The sequence below is a fragment of the Carcharodon carcharias genome, chromosome 7, assembly GCF_017639515.1.
Source record: "Carcharodon carcharias isolate sCarCar2 chromosome 7, sCarCar2.pri, whole genome shotgun sequence".
Classification (NCBI taxonomy): Eukaryota; Metazoa; Chordata; class Chondrichthyes; order Lamniformes; family Lamnidae; genus Carcharodon; species Carcharodon carcharias.
This window is the reverse complement of record NC_054473.1, coordinates 36665607-36684350: the sequence shown is the minus strand read 5'-3', so window position 1 is coordinate 36684350 and position 18744 is coordinate 36665607. Positions and strand designations below refer to the sequence as shown.

Genomic DNA, 18744 nt, shown 5'->3' with positions numbered 1-18744 from the left:
TCCATTGTGGATACCGACACAAAGTATTCATTGAGGACTGTACCTAAGTCTTCTGAGTCCACACACGGATTACCTCTATGGTCCCTAATTGGCCCTACATTTTCCATAGTTATTCTCTTGCTCTTTATATATTTTTAAAAATCCCCTTTGGGTTTTCCTTTAGTCGGCCACCAATGCTTTCTCATGCACTCTCTTAGCTTTCCGAATTTCCTTTTTAAGTTCCCCCGTGCACTTTTTATACTCCTCTAGGGACTCTGGGTATTGAGCCCTTTGTATCTGCCATAAGCTTCGCTCTTTTTCTTAATCCTAACCTTTATGCCCCTTGACATCCTGGGTTCTCCAGACTTGGTCCCCCACTTTGTCTTTACGGGAACATATTTGCCCTGTATTCTTGCTATTATCTCCTTGAATGCCTCCCACTGCTCTGAAACAGTTTTATCTGCAAGTGGCTGCTCTCAGTCCACTTGGGCTCAAGGGCATCCTGCTCAAACCTGGTCAGCAGCAGCAGGCTGGGTGGGTCTCCCACTGTCCATGACGTTTCCAATTGGTTAGGGCTCGTCTTCTCCTGAAAGGACAGAGGAGCATTAATTGGTCCACACTCTACTTGCAGCACCATTGCAGCCTTGCCAATCCCTCCTGAGGAACACCTTGCAGGGCACATCCGAGTTGCAGACCTCAAGCCACAAGGCACTCAGTCCAAGCAGCCAGAGCTCACCCCCTTGGCCAGCTCCAGCATAATTGACAATTGGCAATCAGACTCTAACACTCCTGAGCTCTATGGAGGTCAGCCAGCCCTTAATACTTCTGCACACTGATCCAAGCCAACATGGTTCTCACCCTTCCTGAGCGCAGCAGGTCATTGAACCTCTTGTGGCGCTGCATCACATCATGGCTGCTGACCTGCGCTGCCACCTCCTCCCATGCTTTCTTTGTAAGATGTGGTGACCTCCTCCTCCCATCTCTGGGTACAAGGGTGTCCTTCCTGGCAGCCACCTCCTCCAGCAGCATGGCGAGACACTCATCCGAAACGCAGGGGGCTGAGTGCCCACCCGACTTACCCTCCCGTCTGGCGTCTCCAGCCGCACTTGATTCCATAACTTTACTGTTGAAAACGCAGAAGATACATTCTTCTGTGGCAGCTTTCAAGGGGCTGCCTGTGCTGTTTTTAAACTGGCCGTCGGGTCGCCATTGGACTTAACAGCCGACAGACCCCCGCCCACCCCTTCCCGACCATTGGGGAACTGCATTTCATGCTGGGCGGGCCTTAAGTGGCCGGTCAGTATGAAATCACAGTTGTGGGCTGATTGCAGGCGGCAGCCTACTTCTCAGCCAATCCTGGGCCCGCCGATCGTGCCTGCCCACCAACCTCAAAATTCTGACCTTAGAAACTGATTCCTGCTTGAAAAAAATCAAAAAAGCAAAGGTACCACAACATTGGCTGGAATTTTTGGGTCCTATCCACTGTGGGACTGGAAATTCCCACCTGAAGTCAACGGACCTTTGGCTGGTCCATCAAATTTTCAATCCTGCCCACGATGATTCCCATCGCAGGTGGAGCCGGAAAATCCCGGTTAGGGTATATTAAAGATAAAGGCCTAAAAGTCCGAGTGTGCCCAAAAAGAAGTGGGACTGGGGAAGAATGATTTTATCAAGGAAGGAGTACTCCTGACCCTGCTGGCTCCAAAATCAGAAATGTATATTTTAAACAATTTACCTTTTTGGTTCCAGCTTGCAGTGGTCTGTTTAAGCACCACCTGTTAGGTCGCATATTGACATGATTTTCCTGAATGAACCTAAGCCTGCCCTTTCCATTCAAGGAACTTAATATTGCAGGAGGGGCTTCACACTGGTTTTGGACCACTCATTTAAATATGCAAAAAATTCAACACCTAGCTCATGTACGAACCCTGTGAATGATTTTACTTTTGCCTACATCCATATGGCAGGCGATGCACTACCAGTTCATAATGAGCATGCATTTCCTACATGCTAAATTTGAGGCTCGGGATGCCACTTAGCTCTTGAAAACAAACTCTATATGATCCTGCCTACATGTTGCTTATAATTTGCAAATGAAAATAATTTAATAGAGTTGTACATGAGTTGCTTACAGACTGCTAGGCTTGGAGACAATTCAATGTAAATATTGCAATCATAATAAGTTATGCAACAAGCTTTTGAGCCAAATAACAGTGCATCTATTGGAAATGAAGTGCAGGTGAACCAGAAGTCAAGTAAATAATTCACAGCTTAATATTTAATTTCCTTGGGCCATGTTTTTTTTTTCTTTTCTTCATCATTTATCCCACACATTTTTTAAAAAATTCATTCTTTGGATATGGGTGTAGCTGGCAAGGCTGGCATTCATTATCCATCCATAGTTTCCCTGAGAATGTGATAATGGGCCACCTTCTTGAACTGGTGCAGCCCTGTGCAGTCGTTTGATACTGAATGACTTTAGAGTTGCATATAGGCCAGGCTAGGTAAAGGCATCACGTTTCTTTCTCTGAGTGAATCATTTGGGTTTTTACATAATTTAAGTTTCATGGGGATTTTTATTTCCAGCTTTTTCTTTCCAATGTTTTAAAATTGAATTCAAATTTCAAATTGTCTTGGACTGATTTGAACTTACTTTCACTGGATTACTACTCCAGTAACATAACCAAAACACCACCGGACCCATTATATGAAATCTTAAAATAAGCTTTGGATTTTCTATTTGCAATCTATAAGAGCTAACTTTATGAATTTGCACTACTAGTATAGAGCTTTTCCTGTTTGGAATTTAGATATGTCACCTTACAGTTAATGGATAGAGAATCATGAGAGCATGCTTTTGGAGTTCCTGAAATGCACCTCATTGGTGATATGCTATGTAGGGAGCGCGAGTTTGTTAATTTACCCCTTTATATTGTGTTCCACAGGAAAAATGTAGCAAAGCAAGTAATAACGTACACAACATGTAAAACTGATTGCATGACAGGATTAAATCAAATTTACTTACTTTGCTTCTGGATCATATTCAGACCATATTCTTTTAAATTCTTCCAAATGATGAGGACCCAGAATGGACCAATCACGTGTCAAATAATCAAAATTGTCCATGATGACAGCCACAAATAAATTTATAATCTGAGATATAAAGATGGAAAAAAAATATTTTCCTATTTGGGATTACTTATTTTAGTAAACACTTGACTTTTGCGTTAATTTTACACAGAAGCATGCAATTTTAGCATTCACTGGAGGAATTGTTTTTCTGGTTGCAATGTTGTATCGACATTGCAAAAATAGCAATTTCTGGGGAATTCAGTGCATTCTCTTATAAGAATTTTGTGATTCTGGTAGATATAGCATAAGTTTTCAGATCAGTTTTGCCCAACAAGTAGATGTAAATTGAGCAAGCCTGTTCAGAAAATTTCAGCCAACTCATACACCTGCCACTGTGCTTGCATTCTAAAGGAAAAAAAGATAGGATTTGTGTGCATCCATCACATAGTGCCACCAAGAGGAAACACCATGACAGCCAACAATAAGCACTCTCACACATGACATACATCAACATTAAAAACCTTTGATGCTGGAGCTTTGTGTAGAAAATGTACTTACAAAGCTTTGCAAGGATACTTTATCAATGGCATGAATGTGATGCAAATTGCCTGAAGACTTACGGCACTATAAGTGAAGGTATATCTGTGGAGGGCATAGGAGGATGTAGATAGAATAGTAACTGCGATGGTCAGATTCATAAACTAAGAACAAGGGTCTTGTATTACAGCTTGCTAAATGCATCTTGTAGCTGGCAGCAAGTTCTGCTCTGAGGCCTGTTTGTTATCGTCCATTTCTCTTCATGGTCCCATGATATGTCTTGGGATGTCCTTTTTCCAGGGGCACCATGATAATACTTCTTTGCAGAAATCCATCCAGCCTGTGGCAGAATCATGAACCTTCAGGTGACGTCAATAACTGCCATTCACCGTACCGGCATCAACACCAGTGATCTATTGAGCCTGAGAGTGTTGGAAGCAAATGCCCCAACCCTGTTGTCTCCTATAATTACTGATTTTATTTGGAGCAGTTAGAGACTCTGCTCCATTTTTTACAAGGCTCTATGGAATCTCTAATATAAAGCTGAAACCCCATGTATCTAGGTTCTGACCTAATCTGTGGCCCATCTAAGGCACTCCCACCAGTGTTACAGCAGGAGTTCACCAGAAGGGCTACAGATGTTAGCTTTGAGAGAACTGTAGCGGAAAAGCAGAAATATACTGGAAATGATTGCAATGGTTTTAATATAAACTCATCGTGGTGAAGTCAAATATTTGAAAGGGCAACAGTTACAAAGATGGCTACAATTAGGGATGTAAGAAAATAGCATTGAGGATATGCACAAGGCACTTAAACATGCAAAGGTTTGATAAGGAAAACCAGCAAAAGCAGCTTAAAATAATTAGAGAGCTAAAAGGAAAGAGAAATAAATCTGGTGTAAACCAAAACTTAGGTAACAATAAAGGTGTTTTGAAATATATAGCAGTTAAAGGAGAAAAACAATCAAGCTAGAAATTCAATGGTATTGTGATCATTTTTTTGGAAACTAAATGAGCACTTATGCTTCCAACATGGCGGGCAGGAAATCACATACTTATTATGAACCAGAAGTGCCCGGAACATGCTTTAGTCCCTTAGTATAGGAAAGTAAGAAATCCAATGCCTGTCTGAAGTCCCTTGTATAATAATGGGTTGCCCGAATGCAGCCAGAAAAGTCAGATATCCATGTAACATAACCAACACGACTGCAGCAGGCTGCCACCAGAGAGTTGAATTTAACAAAAATACTTAGTTGAATGTGGAGCCACAAGGTGCAGAAGAGTTTCTCCCAGCTCCACATTCAAAGCAAGGGCCATTGCCTCCTCCACCCGATCATGATCCTGACCCACCCCATATTGCTATCTCTGTCTTTCTCTCCTGGCACCCCGCTCCTGGCCAACCTCTTTATATACCACCAATAATGCCTGTGTCCCAACATTCAAAGCTGCTTCAGCAGTGAGCTGCCTGAGTCACTCCCAACAGTTGTCAGTATCTCACCGGTGATATTTAAATGAGGCTCGAGATCCAATTTTGAGTACATTTGGGCTTGCCCATTCAGGCATGGGATCGATTTATGTTTCTACCCTATTGTTCTCTTTTAAAGATAACAAGGAAAGCTGATACTGTCGGATATGGAACTAGCATAGCAGTTACTCTTGATCTGTCTTTACAGAAGAAGGTGGTGCAGGATTGATTAAGTTGGGATGAGATCTCCATATACAGTAGTAAACTGTGACAAAATGGTTACTAAAAATTAGAATTTTTCCTGAAATAGACAAAGCATTCAGTCTAGATACATGCCTATGAGTTCTAAAGGAAGTACCTATACAACAAAATAAAACAAACCTAAAACAAACATGAAAGGGTTAAACATCAATGCATTTAAAAATTGTGACTGGAGCTAGGCAGAACAAAACAAAATGCAGTTAATTTGCATTTACAAAGGACAGAAGGTGCGAGATTTGCAAAAGGATTTCCAAGGAACAGGAAGGACAACATAGCATTAGCTAATAATGTAAATCCAAACAATATGCATGTTCATACAAAGAATAATATGTTAATCGAACAGGTTATCAAGTTTATCCTTTGAAAGAAATAGAAAACAAATTTCGATAAGTTTCTGAGGAAAGAGTGAATTGAGGAATATGGTGAGAAAAAAGGTGGTCCCAGCATAACCTGAAGTTAGCAACTTTGTTGGACGAAATGCATTTTCATGTCCTAAAATTTCTTGTTTCTAATCTCTAGTACAGGCAATTTAAAATTATAGGAAATACAAATGTTCATTTATTTATGTTTACTTTTCTCACCAATTTTCTTTGTTAATTTATTTCCTCATTGGGGAGAATTTTGACCTGATAAGGTGGGCAAGTTTCTATGTGGGTAGCAGATTAAAACACCAGAAACTGCCAGCATGTCAGGAAACCTACAGGAACTTGCCAACTTTGGCTTTTAACCCAAGCATGTTCTACAGCATGTGGCAGACCCCTGTGATACAGGCAGTCTGACATTTAATGGTAATGAATTACAATCTTAACCCAAGCTGCTAATTTTAACTCTGTGCATACAGGTTTTCTGAGCTTCCTAGAACTTGCCTGGTAAAAGGCAGCTACAGGACAGTGGGAGCTAACTGTGCTGTGCAACTGACAGACAGGAAAGGCTTTAAATACTAATAAAAATAGCAAATTTTGTCCTGACACTTGTACAATGCATTGATTCTGACCCTTGCAAGATCCCTTTAAATATTGGAGCTGAAAGAAACGGATGCGGGTCATCATCATGCTCTCATTAATTAGGAAGACCAGAAATCAGCTGCAAATGCAGTTACTGGATTAAAAGTCATAGATGAACACCCTGCTTAAATTTCTGAGTTCCTGGCAAGCTACTGGCCTCTTCATCTGCAAATGGGTCTGATAATTAAAATTCAGCTCACTGACTCTTACTGAGGTATGGATCACAGCAAATCTTCCATGGAGGCAGCCACTGTTACGTGTCTACCTCAACAGTAACTGTTGGGAGGCTACTCAATGGCAACTGGCATCACAGTCAAGCCCATTCGAGTCCTTACCTGATATCCATATCCATGCATTTCATTGGATAGTCATGAGAAACAGGAACTCTGCCTGATTTCTACCCTCTGCCCCAACCTACTAGATATAAGGTTGATAGTAGTACCCATACCCCTATTCTGGATAGCATTAACACTTCAGCGCTGACCAAAGGTTGATCCCAGTACCTTCCTGTTGATATGGTTCACAACTTGCTGTCCTAATTTGCTGGCTGAGCTGTTTAGGAACTTTGAGAAGCCCATATTTTCTGCTTGTATGAATGTTAACTTTTCAATCATTTATAAATAATTTCCAGACAAATTTCAATGATAACAAAATTCAAGCTAACATGAACATGAATACCACATACCAGAAAGGCGCATAACATGTAAAAAGTGATGAAATATACAATAGCAAAGTTGCTACCACATGTAAATTCTTCTCCTGGACCATACTCTGACTCCGGGTCACAGCGTCTTCCAGGCATGCATGCCAACATGATTTCTTGCCAGGCTTCTCCTGTGGCACATCTGTTGAAACAGTATTAAGTCACCAGGAAGACTATCAATGATAATTTAATATTCATATTTACTTTTAATGTAATTGATGCAGGGCATTTTGTGAGTAATTTTCACCTTCCATTGCCTGGGAGGTCATCTAGCAGAGTGGATCACTTGCCTGTTGTTGAACTTTCATTCCGTTGAAATCCTTGAACCAATGTGACTTATACACAGTTTGAACTCAAAATCCAGATTTTGTGATATATTTTCTATTTTCCTGATTTAACAATTAACACTTTCAGTTTCACACTTGATTGACTCTGGTATGGATTGGTAATCCAAACAACATTGGAATGTGGAATTTGGGATAAACTGGGCAGAAACTTATTGAGAGAGAGATTTCATGTCAGTATGATTCTAGAAGTAGGCTTATATGCTTCTACATCTGAAAACATACCAGTAATTTATACGCTCAGCAAAAACAACAAATATCTGACTACACTAACAATTATATTATTGGAAGACTATATATAAATGTGGCTCAGTCAAAGGATAAAACTCTCCATCAGCTGCTGAAGATCCTAGTACCACAGAGATTCTCAGAAGTACAATCTCAAGCTTGTGTTGGATTGTAAAATTCTACATGAAGTAATGTTGTTCAACATTTAAGTTTCTTTGCTATCTGTCAAAATGTTTGTTACAAAAGCCAATGCAAACCAAACAGGGAAACTGATGATTAATGTCATAGACTGAAAAGCAGATTTGCAATATTTAGCCACCTCTTCTATCATGTTAGTGGATCCTATTTGTAAGTGGACTTTGGACATTTGTCGAGAGTTCCTTGACTTTTTTTTTCCTTTGACTGAAGATGTAGATGTGAGCTGAACTATCAGTGCCTGCTCCCATTACTATTTTACCTGCAACTATAAATTGTAAATCTCTATGCATGAGGAAGCCTGCCTAATTGACAACAGCTTTCCTTTGTTGTCAACAGCCTTTTGTATAGCTTTATGTTCTGAAATGTTGTATATGTCTTCTCTTTTAATCCCTCTTATAGAAAAAGGTGGACCTGTATGTGGATCCCTGACAAGAGTTCTGACCTCACAAGGGGCACTATACTATGCAGCTGAACTTGTTAGAAACAGACATTTAGCAGGGCCAGTTGCTATTATAATTTTGTGGACAAATTGCAACTTGTCTATATAATGGTTTGAAAACATAAACACACCATCAAGCAACAGAATTTGGCATCTTGTGAAGCTACAGAGGAGCTATAGTGTAACCATATAATATCTTTTCATCACAACAGGAGATATAAAGGGAGATGACCAAACCTTGGTGAAGCAATTAAAATCAGTGATGCTCAAGAGACCAGAGCACAGATACCTCAGAGGGCTGTAGAGGAGATTACAGAGATAGGGAGGGTGAGGGCTTGGGAGGATTTGAAAATAAGATTTAAAATTTTAAGATTGAACCTTTTTTGTTTAACCAGAAGCCAGTGTAGGTCAGTAAGCACAGGGGTGATAAGCGAATGCCATTTGGTGTGGGTTAGGACATGGGCAGCAGAAGTTTGGATGACTTCAAGACTATGGAGGTAGAATGTGGAAAGCTGGCCAGGAGTATAGTAAAATAGTCAAATCTAAAGGTATCAAAGAATAGGTGAATGTTTCAGCAGCAGAGGAGCTGCAACAGGAGGAGAGACCGGTGATGTTATGCTGGTAAAAATAGGTGGTATTAGTGATAGTGTAGGTGTGTGGTTGAAAGTTCATCTTGCACTTGCGAGCAGTCTAGTTCAGCCACAGACAGTTGCCAGGGAGAGGGTGAAATTGGTGGCAAGGAAACTGTGTTTGTGGCGGGGACTGAAGACAATGACGTCGGTCTTCCCAATAGTTAATTGGAGGAAATTTCAGCTCATCCAGGACTTGATGTCGGAAAAGGAGTCTGATAATTTAGAGACATTGGAGGGTCAAGACAGGTGGTAGCTAGATACACCTGGGTATCATCAGCATACATGTGGAAACTGATAGTGTTTTCTGATGATGTCGCTAAGGGGCACTAGTAGATGAGAAATAGGAGGGGGCTAGCGATAGATCTTGGGGGGCACCATGGGTAATACTGCAGGAATAGGAAGAGGAGTCATTGACGTCAATTCTCTGGCTACGATTGGACAGGTAAGAATGGAACCAGGCGAGCACAGTTTCACCCAGCTAGACGATGGTGAAGAACTATTGGAGAAGGATGGTGTGATCAACTCTCTCAAAGGCTATAGACAGGTCGAGAAGGAGGAAGAGGCAGGGGTGTAGTGCTGCCAGAGCGCACCAGAATGCCGCTTCAGCACTTCCTATTTAAAGTCTTTAATATCCACCGCTGGACGGTAAACTCTCCTTTGCTGATTGGCCATCCGTTATATGTCCCATTTGATTTTTCTTTCCACTTATCTCAGTGGAATCTACTCCATTAATTGTCTGACTGGATTTTCAATCTGTAAGATGGGTGTTGATTTTAATCCTCGCTGCCTTCAATATTGAAGCTACTTGTTTCCAGGAGTAACACATGCAGGGTGATTTGACTCATTGATGCAACAATCAGAACTGGAGGGAAATTCTTTCACAACTTCGTGGGGATGTGTGACTTGTGATGCAGAGGTGGCAGGCATGGGGACCATGTCGAATGAATCCTACTTGCATTATTATCTGGGGCACAAGGGCAATTTTGGCCATGAGTTCCTGGAGTTTGAGTTCAGGCCAGATGGTAAGAGTTGATTGGAATGTCCGGAGCTCGCTGTTTAGCTGTGAGTCCGAAGCCTAGGAAGATTAAGAAGGAAGGCCAAGCCCAGGGTCCCAGGCCTCACGCTGCTGCTGCTGAATGTCTCTGAGTCAATGTGCAGCAGCAGCAACAAAACCCTCCTGTACAGCTCCCTGACTAAAAAAATACAAACCTTACATCTCCCTGCACACAGCTTTCTCATAAACAGGCATCAACAGAAGCTCAAGTTTCCCAGGATCTAAAGCAGCATTAGAATTGCCAAACACCCTGCTGTGTTTGCCTACTAAACATTAATTCCTTGGCTGTGAGGGCCTGAGGATGTGAAACACAGCATAGTGTTTATATTCCCTGCTGGCAGCTTTACATGGAAGTTACAGCACAGAAACAGGTCATTTGGCCCACCTCATCTATGTTGGTGTTTATGCTCCACACAAGCCTCCTCCCACCCTTCTTGATCACACTATTAGGGTAACCTTCAGCTTCTCTGTTTCTCATGTGTTTATCAAGTTCCTTGAATGTATTGAGACTAGAATCAAAGAATGGTTGCAGCACAGAAGGAGAGAAAGAGGGCATTCAGCACATTGTCTCTGTGTCAGTTCTCTGCTACAGCAACTCAGCTAGTTCCACTCCTCAACCTTTCCCTGTAGCCCTGTAAAATCTTTTCTCTTCTGATAATTATCCAGTTCCCTTTTGAAAACTGCAATTGAATCTGCTACCGCATGCACAGGCAATGCACTCCAGATCCAAATCACTTGTTGCATAAAGAAGTTTTTCCTCATGTTGCCTCTGGTTCTGTTCTTAATCCCCTTAGGGTTCTTGACGTTCAGCCGATGGAAACAGTTTCTTCTCATTTACTCTATCCAGGCCCCTCATGATTTTGAACACATCGAACAAATCTCCTCTCAACCTTCTCTTCTCCAAGGAGAACAGCCCCAACTTCATCAATCTATCCGCATAACTGAAGTCTCTCGTCTCGGAATCATTCTCGGAAATCTTTTCTGCACCCTTTCTAAAATCTTCATATCCTTCCCACTGAGGCCAAACCAATGTTTTATGAAAGTTCACAACCTACTTGCTTTTGTACTCTGTGCCCCAATTAATAAAACTCAGGATTCAGTATAATTGATTAACTGCTTTCTCAGTCTGCCCTGCCACCTTCAATGATTTATGCACATATACACCCAGGTTCCTCTGCTCCTCTGTTTCCTTTCGAGTTGTACTCTTTATCCTATGTCACCTCTCCCCATTCTTCTGACCAATATTTTTCACTTTACACCTCTCTACATTAAATTTCATCTGCCAAGTGTCTGCCCATTCCACCAGCCTATCTATATCCTCTTGAAGTCTATCACTATCCTCCTCATGGTTCACTGTACTTCCAAGTCTCGCATCATGTTCAAATTTTGAAACTGTGCACTGTACACCCAGGTCTAGATTATAAATAAAGGCCTGAACTTTACCTCATGGCGCACCCGAAGTTGGCGAGGCTGGCCAAGTTTGTGCTGTGAACGCAATCTCACGCTGGATGGCCAATTAAGGCCACCCAGCGTGAAACACGACTGCCTGGATGTGTTTTTCGTGCGTGGGGGCAGGAAGATGTCGGGCACCGGGTCCAATGGGGACCCAGAGGGGTGCTCAAAAACCAAAGAGGCAGCTCCCTAAAGGCTGCCTGGAGTTGTGGGGAGGCTGAGGGAGCTGTCTGGAAGCTGTTCAAGAAGTGTCCTGGTGTTCAGTCATGGCCTCAGAACCTGGTGGTCATAGAAGGTAGGGGGGCAAGTTGGATGGGCACTCTGCCACTGTTTCTCAGATGAATGCCTGGGAGTGCTGGTTGAGGTCAATGCCAGGTGGCATATCTTAATGCCAAGGGGCGACAAGAGAAGGCTGCCCCACCTGGACAGGGGTCAGTGGGCACGATGTGTGATGTGCCACACATGGCTTCAGTGCCACAAAAGATTCAATGATCTGCTATGGTCAGCAAGGGTAGGTGCAGAGATGGCATGGACCTGTGCAGAGAACTTTAGTCGAGTCCCCATTGCTCAGAACGTTCAGGGATCATGCCAACTGGTACTTAAGCCTGCCCTGCCAAGGCTGGGATGTCAGCATGACTGGCCTCATTATCTTGCAGTGTGAGATGTGCCAAAGTGACATAGTCCATCTAATGCCCAGGTGGAAGGCCATGTGGGAACCAGGGAAGGGCCTTCAGGGAGACAGAGCAATAATGAGGCTATTTTCCCTGTCAGGAGAAGAGGAGTCTTGCTGAACAGGTGGAGGAGTGCCAAATCTGTGCATCCTCACTAAGCACGAGAACGATGCACTAGAGCTTGAATGCCACTGGCCAGCTTGCTCCTCCCATCGTGGTAAGGTGGGGGTCTCAGATGAAGTTAGGATTGCAGGTAACAGATGCGTGTGCCGTGGGTACTGGAAACATAACGGGCTCCTCTCATCACTGAATTGTCATAGCCAAAGAGCCCATTGAAGCTCCAATGCAAATGGCACCATGCAGCAGGTCTTCACTGTCTCCTCAGCGCACCTAGCATGCATAATGACTATGATGATTGAATATACTGATCTTTTGTCTTCCTCTCGTAGATGCACCATCCACAGGAGCTGCCGTAGACCCTTAAGATCCCTCACTGAGCTCAAAGGAAGACATCACACTTGCACTGGCGTCACACTGTCTCTCTGAACCAGGTACCAGCGCAGATACCCACACGTCGGTGGGCATTAGGTATTTGGCTCCGCAGGTAATGCACAGTGGTGAGGGCACATCACACTCGCATGAGGAGCTGGAGAGGCAGAGAGGTCCCAGGGAGCCGACAGTGGGAACGCAGCTGGAGACCAGAACCATGCTGTGTCCGAGGGTGATGATGAGCTTCTGGAGTCGTCCATCAGGCGGCAGATGTTGGATGTCCAGTGGGATGCGTGGGGAGAACTGGCAGAGATCCATGAGGGTCTGCGTGGCACGGTCCCTATCATGGAGGAGTCCATGTAGAGCATGAGTTCTGTGTTAACCCTTAACACCAGGCCCACGGTTTCCTCCAATGAGAGAGTGGCGACTCTCATGGAAGGCAGCCTCAGGAGCAGACTCAGGGGTTCCTGGGGTTGCACTCAGACCTGCAAGCCCTCTCATAGTGTGAGAAATGGATGAGTCTTCCTGCAAGGTCCCTGTTCATCAATGGTGCAAACGCACCTCACACTGGCAGACAAGCTGCCTGTCATCTCTATGGGCTTCTCTCAGGGTGCTCTGGATGAGGGCACCAGCTCCTCTGCCCTTCTGCCAGAGGCCACTGCATCTGATGATGCTGTGACGATTGAGGAGCTATGGGGCTGGATGCACCCTCCCAGACGGAGCCTACTCAGGCTCTGGCGGCCAGAGGATGCCCAACCTTAGGGCACAAAATTCAGGCCATAAATCAAGAAAAGCAGTGGCCCCTCTGTATACCATACCCCAGTAAAAAGTAAGTAAAGTTTTCCGTAAGTTGTGTTTTTAATAGCCTTGAATTAAATAATTAAACTTTTGCATAATGAAATTCTAGCTTTGCTAAAGACAAATGATCCAAAATACCACAAATTTCAAAATAAAATCCTATCCGGCAATAATATTTTTCACTTGAAACACATAGTTTTAGTGACATTTGGAGACTCAATAACAGTAGATTTAGAAATTACACGGCCAACTCATTTTCTTAGAGCTCCGGCACCTCAAAATTTGGCACTACACCTCTGGGAGGAGGTATAGCTTGGCTCTGTCACAGTCACATAGGATGTCCTTAGTGACTTTGAAGAAAGCCATTTCAGTACTGTGACAGGGCCAAACCTGATTGGAGGATTCAAACATGGAGTTCCAGGAAAGAATGTACATGAATTTGGGGAAGAGTGGAAAGTGACAGAAGAAGCTGATCGGATGGTCTCAATTTGGGTGACAAAGAAATCCATGAGCTCCTCGTACTTGTCATGGGAAGTAAAGTTGGAGGAAACAGGGAAAGGGGTTTAAGATGTTTTGCACTTGAGGGAAGAAGCTGGCTTTTACCCTTGCATTCCAGGGTGATCCTGGAATAGTGAGCAGTTTTCACAGGCAACAGCAGAACTCAATCGTGCTTTATGTGGTCCAGCCAGATCGAGTGGTGAAAGGCCAAACCAGTTGTCCACCAAATCTGTTCAAGACAGAGTCCCTTATACTGAATGAAGCAGAAATGAGGGCCCTACCATGGGGAATGACTAGTTTGAGAGACAGTAATGGTTTTAATGGGGTGTGAGGGCATCGATGGTGGAGGTGAGGGTGAGGTTTTGCAGATTGGTAGCTACAAAAATGTGGTGAATCTTTTATGTGTAGATGTAAGGATTAATTAATGGCAACAGAGGAGGGATTCTGAATATAATCTATGTTTATTAATTCAATTGTAACGCTGTGTGTTACTTTTACAGTAGTAGACGCTCAGGGGACACCATTACTTCAGCTGCCAAGGCCCGAAGCTCTGTAATTCTCTCCCTAAATCTCCCTGGCTCTCTCTCCTCCATTGAGATGCTCCTTAAAACCTACGTCTCTGACGAGGTTTTGGTCACAGATCCTAATATCTCTTTATATGGGTCATTGTCAAATTTTGTTTGATAATTGCTCTTGTGAAGTGCATTGGAACATGTTACTAAGTTACAGGTGCTTTATGCATGTAATTTGTTGTTACCAAACAATATCTTTCCATCACCTTTCTGGTCTCAATTCTTTGAATGCTGATGCAAAATACCAGCTCATCCGTTATCTTTGCCTACTTTCTGGTACCCTTGAGATCTCTTTTGAATATAGCCAGCAAACAGCTTCTTTACAGTGATCTATTAGGTCGTGATTTGACAAAATTGTCAGGTAGCATCTGGCATTCGTTCATGCTCACACATTAAGGGTATTATACTTTGTAATTGATTATTAATCTACAGCACACTTGCACTTAATTATTATGGAGAATTTTATAGCACCCCTCACCCCCAGGAGTGATCTGAGAGGTAGGGGTGGTCCGAAGTCATGTGGAATAGCAGGCGGTTGCCATGCTTGTCATCTTCCCACTTCTGCTGATATTTATTAACAACAGGGTGGGTGGTGGGTGGCTTGCCACCCTTAGGCTATTTGAGGCCCCTGAATGGCCAATTAATGGAGACTTAAGTGGCTCTCCCTGCCACCTCTGGAGTACTTTGCCACCTGGGGAGGCTGGCCAGTAAAATCTGGTAGACTTCCTGCAGGCTCAGCTGGTGGGATGGGGTCTCACCTGATCAGAAACCCAGACAGCCTCCCCACTGGTATTGACCCCCGCACTTGCAATCAGCCCACCAACCCCACCCCACCCACCACCCCCCACCCTCCTCACTGGGAACTGCCAGGTTGACCCCAGCAATCCCTGACCCCAATTACCTACACTCCAGGCCTCCTCCATCTGTATTGGTCAGGGAACTGCTGCAATCCCAGCAGTAGCCACCGCTCCTGGTGATACTGCTGGAATTGGAGAACTGCCCTCTTATTGGCCGGCAGCTTTTGGAAGCGGGAGATCCTGTCTGAGAGGGGCAGGCAATTATTGCCCAAACAACATAGGCCTGAATTTTCAGCATGGCGCGCAAATTGGCAGGCCCAAAAGCGGATGTGGAATCCGCTCCCACCAGCAATCGACGGTCGAACTCAATTTCATGCTGGCTAGCGAATTAACTGCCAGCCAATGTGAAACACATGCTGATTGAGCCTCAGCGCTGCCGGTGGGGGTGGGAAGAGGGTGGGCATCGGGAACAGGAAGTGTGCGGGTGGGTGACTTAGATACAGCTCCCTGCATGCTGGAATTCTGCGTTTAGCGCCCTCAGGAAGCTGGTTTGCAACAGGAATTTTTTTGGTTTTTGTTACAGATTTGATGTGCTGCTCCAGGGTGCAAGATGGTAGCAATGCCTGGATCTCATCCTAGGGGTGACAGGAATGCCTGGATCTGGTCTGACCTCACCTCCCCGTTTTCCGAATGAGGGCCTGAGGGTATTACTGGAGGCAGTAAATGACCATCATCATATCCTGCTGCCAAGGGATGGCAAGAGGAGGCCACCTCATGCCATGAAGAAGGCTTGGACGGAGCTGGCAGCCTGGTCAGTGGCCATGATGTAGTATGCAGAAACTTGATCTAGTGCCGGAAAAGGTTCAATGACATTCTATCCTCTCGCAGGGTGAGTACCGATTCCAACTGGAATCTTGGGTGGATGTCTTTGTGGGCGGCAGCAATGGTTGATGCTCAGGGTGTGAAATGTAGAGCGTAATTTGGTACATCATGTGACTTGATGAACCATGGCTGGCATGTGTGTCATATTGATGTGTGACAATGTGACAGGCAGCTGTTCCTGCGTCTTTGGGGTTGGGGAGGCTGCAATGTGGTGGCAATTTGGAGGGGACTAATGGAGGCACTTTTTCCCCTTACAGGAGAAGAGGAGTCACAATTTTGTGAAGCAAAGCTGAACTGGTAGGGAGGATACCAAATCCACTGATCCTCAGTCACTGCGGAAGAGTAGTTTTTAGAAATGGCCTGCGAGCGTGGACCTGGGTCCACAGGTCACAGAGATGCAAGGGTATTGGATGATGGTAAGAGTCCAGTAGAAAGGGACAAGATTGGTGTAGAGTCTTTGAGATGTGGGGCTGTGGTTGAGAGACTGACATGTGAAATGCAGTTACATATCCATTCAAAAGTATATGCTCAGCCAGATGACCATTCTAATGAGAAAACATACTAATTGTTCACTCTGACTTTGTAATGAAGGTCGACCATAAGACATAGGAGCAGAAATTAGGCCAATCGGCCCATCGAGTCTGCTCTGCCATTCAATCATGGCTGATAAGCTTCTCAACCCCATTCTCTCGCCTTCTCCCAGTAACCTTTGATCCCCTTACCAATCAAGAACCTATCTATCTCGGTCTTAAATACACTCAATGACCTGGCCTTCACAGCCTTCTGTGGCAATGAATTCCATAGATTCACCGCTCTCTGGCTAAAGAATTTTCTCCTCATCTCTGTTCTAAAAGGTCTTCCATTTACTCTGAGACTGTGCCCTTGGGTCCTAGTCTCTCCTACTAATGGAAACATCTTCCCCACGTCCACTCTATCCAGGCCTTTCAGTTTTCTGTAAGTTTTAATCAGATCCCCCCTCATCCTTCTAAACTCCATTGAGTATAGACCCAGAGCCCTCAAATGTTCCTCATATGTTAAGCCTTTCATTCCTGGGATCATTCTGGTGAAGCTAACATTTTTGCTTCCTTCCACAGATGGCTCATCATTACAAACCCAAAAGGATCCTGAGGACCCCCCACCCCGGATGATGAACAGCTGCCAGATGCACCTGTGTCACATCCTCCCTCTGCACCATGTACCAGTGTAGATATGGCACATCGGTGGGCATAAGCGTCTTGGCTCAGATGATAGTGCACAGTGGTGATGGCACATCACATGCGCCTGAGGAGCTGGTGGAGGCAGAGAGTCCCCAGGGTGCCAGCAGTCGGAGGATTGCTGGAGACCAGGACGATGCTGAGTCCGAGGCAGATGATGAGACTCTGGAATCGTCCATCAGGTGGCAAATGCTGGATGTCCAGTGCAATGTGCAGGAAGATCTGGCAGAGATCCCTGAGAGCCTGTATGCCATTATGTCTGTCTTGGAAGAGTCCATGTGGAGCGGGAGCATGCACTGACCCAAAGCTCAGAATGCATAGCCTCCTCGATAGAGAGAGTGGCGACTCTCATGCAGCTGCAGCTCCAGGAACTTGATCAGGTTTTCTGGGGTTGCAATCAGACCTGCAAGCCCATACACTGGTAATGGCCTCAGCAAATCAATGCCAGTGTGACCTCAGCAAATCATTGCCAGTATGAGAGATGAAATGAGGCACCTAGGAACTCAGCTAGCTGCCCATCCATCTATGGTGAGCAGGGAGGTTCAAACCAACCTCATGTTGGCAGATGAGTTGCAACTCACATTTGCAAGCTCCTCTCAGGGCACTGGATGATGGCAGCAGTTCCTCTGCCCTTCTGTCAGTGACCATCACATCTGATGAGACTGTGATGACTAAGGAGTGCCCAGCCATGGCACTGGATTTTCCCATCCATCCGGGGCTTGTAGAGGCTCTGCAGACAGAGGACGACTGCTGAGGTCATCAAGGCTGACGGGACATCAGAGTCAGCAGGCTGCCTCCAATCCAGCTGCCAGTGAGGTCGCGCCGGAGTATGGGGAGGGGGGCGAGTGGGTGGGTGGGGCCACTAATACATAGTCCTCGCAAATTAAAGTTTAAGTCACTTTGACCACATAAGGGGTCGTCACGGGTGATTTATCTTTCCTTGGCACGTGTGAACTGGTTCACTTGTATATTTGCCTTCATTATAAAAATGTCTCATTGTGTGCTATGGCCTTAGTGTGCTTCGTACATTTGATAGGGAAGAGACTTGGCAGTTGCAAGTGACACAGAGGAAGGGCTGCAAAGTTTATTTCAGAGTTTGGACCTTGATTTAAGGGTGACAGGATTGCCGCATCAGGAAAGATCAGTAAGGTGGCGTACCCCTTACCATCACCTTGACTTCTTGCTTTGGATGTCTAGCTGCAAGTCTTCTGAATCAAAGCCTCCCTGGTCTCCCTGCCTCCCATAAGGATCCTCACATGGGGGTCCTGCTCATCCCCTTGGGGATCCTCCATTTCCTCCTCAGACTTAGCACTTGGGTTGTCTTCTATGGCCTGTGGAGCAGGATCACTGTCTTCATCCTTCAATGGTTCCCCCCTTGACAGAGACAGATTGTGCAGTGCACAGAAAACAACAACAATAAGGGAAATGCGCTCTGGATGATATTCAGAGGCTTCAC

At 44.7% G+C, this 18744-nt stretch overlaps 1 protein-coding gene across 1 annotated transcript in view; it reads right to left on the bottom strand.

Moving 5' to 3' along the window:
• Window positions 1-18744, bottom strand: part of LOC121280566 (voltage-dependent L-type calcium channel subunit alpha-1D-like) — a 676393-nt gene that overhangs the window by 154593 nt on the left and 503056 nt on the right. The window contains exons 36-37 of the mRNA XM_041192702.1: window positions 7003-7162; window positions 3005-3132 (exon numbers count right to left, since the gene is read on the bottom strand). Of these exons, the coding sequence (XP_041048636.1) occupies window positions 3005-3132; window positions 7003-7162 (288 nt within the window). The remainder of the gene's footprint in view (window positions 1-3004; window positions 3133-7002; window positions 7163-18744) is intronic.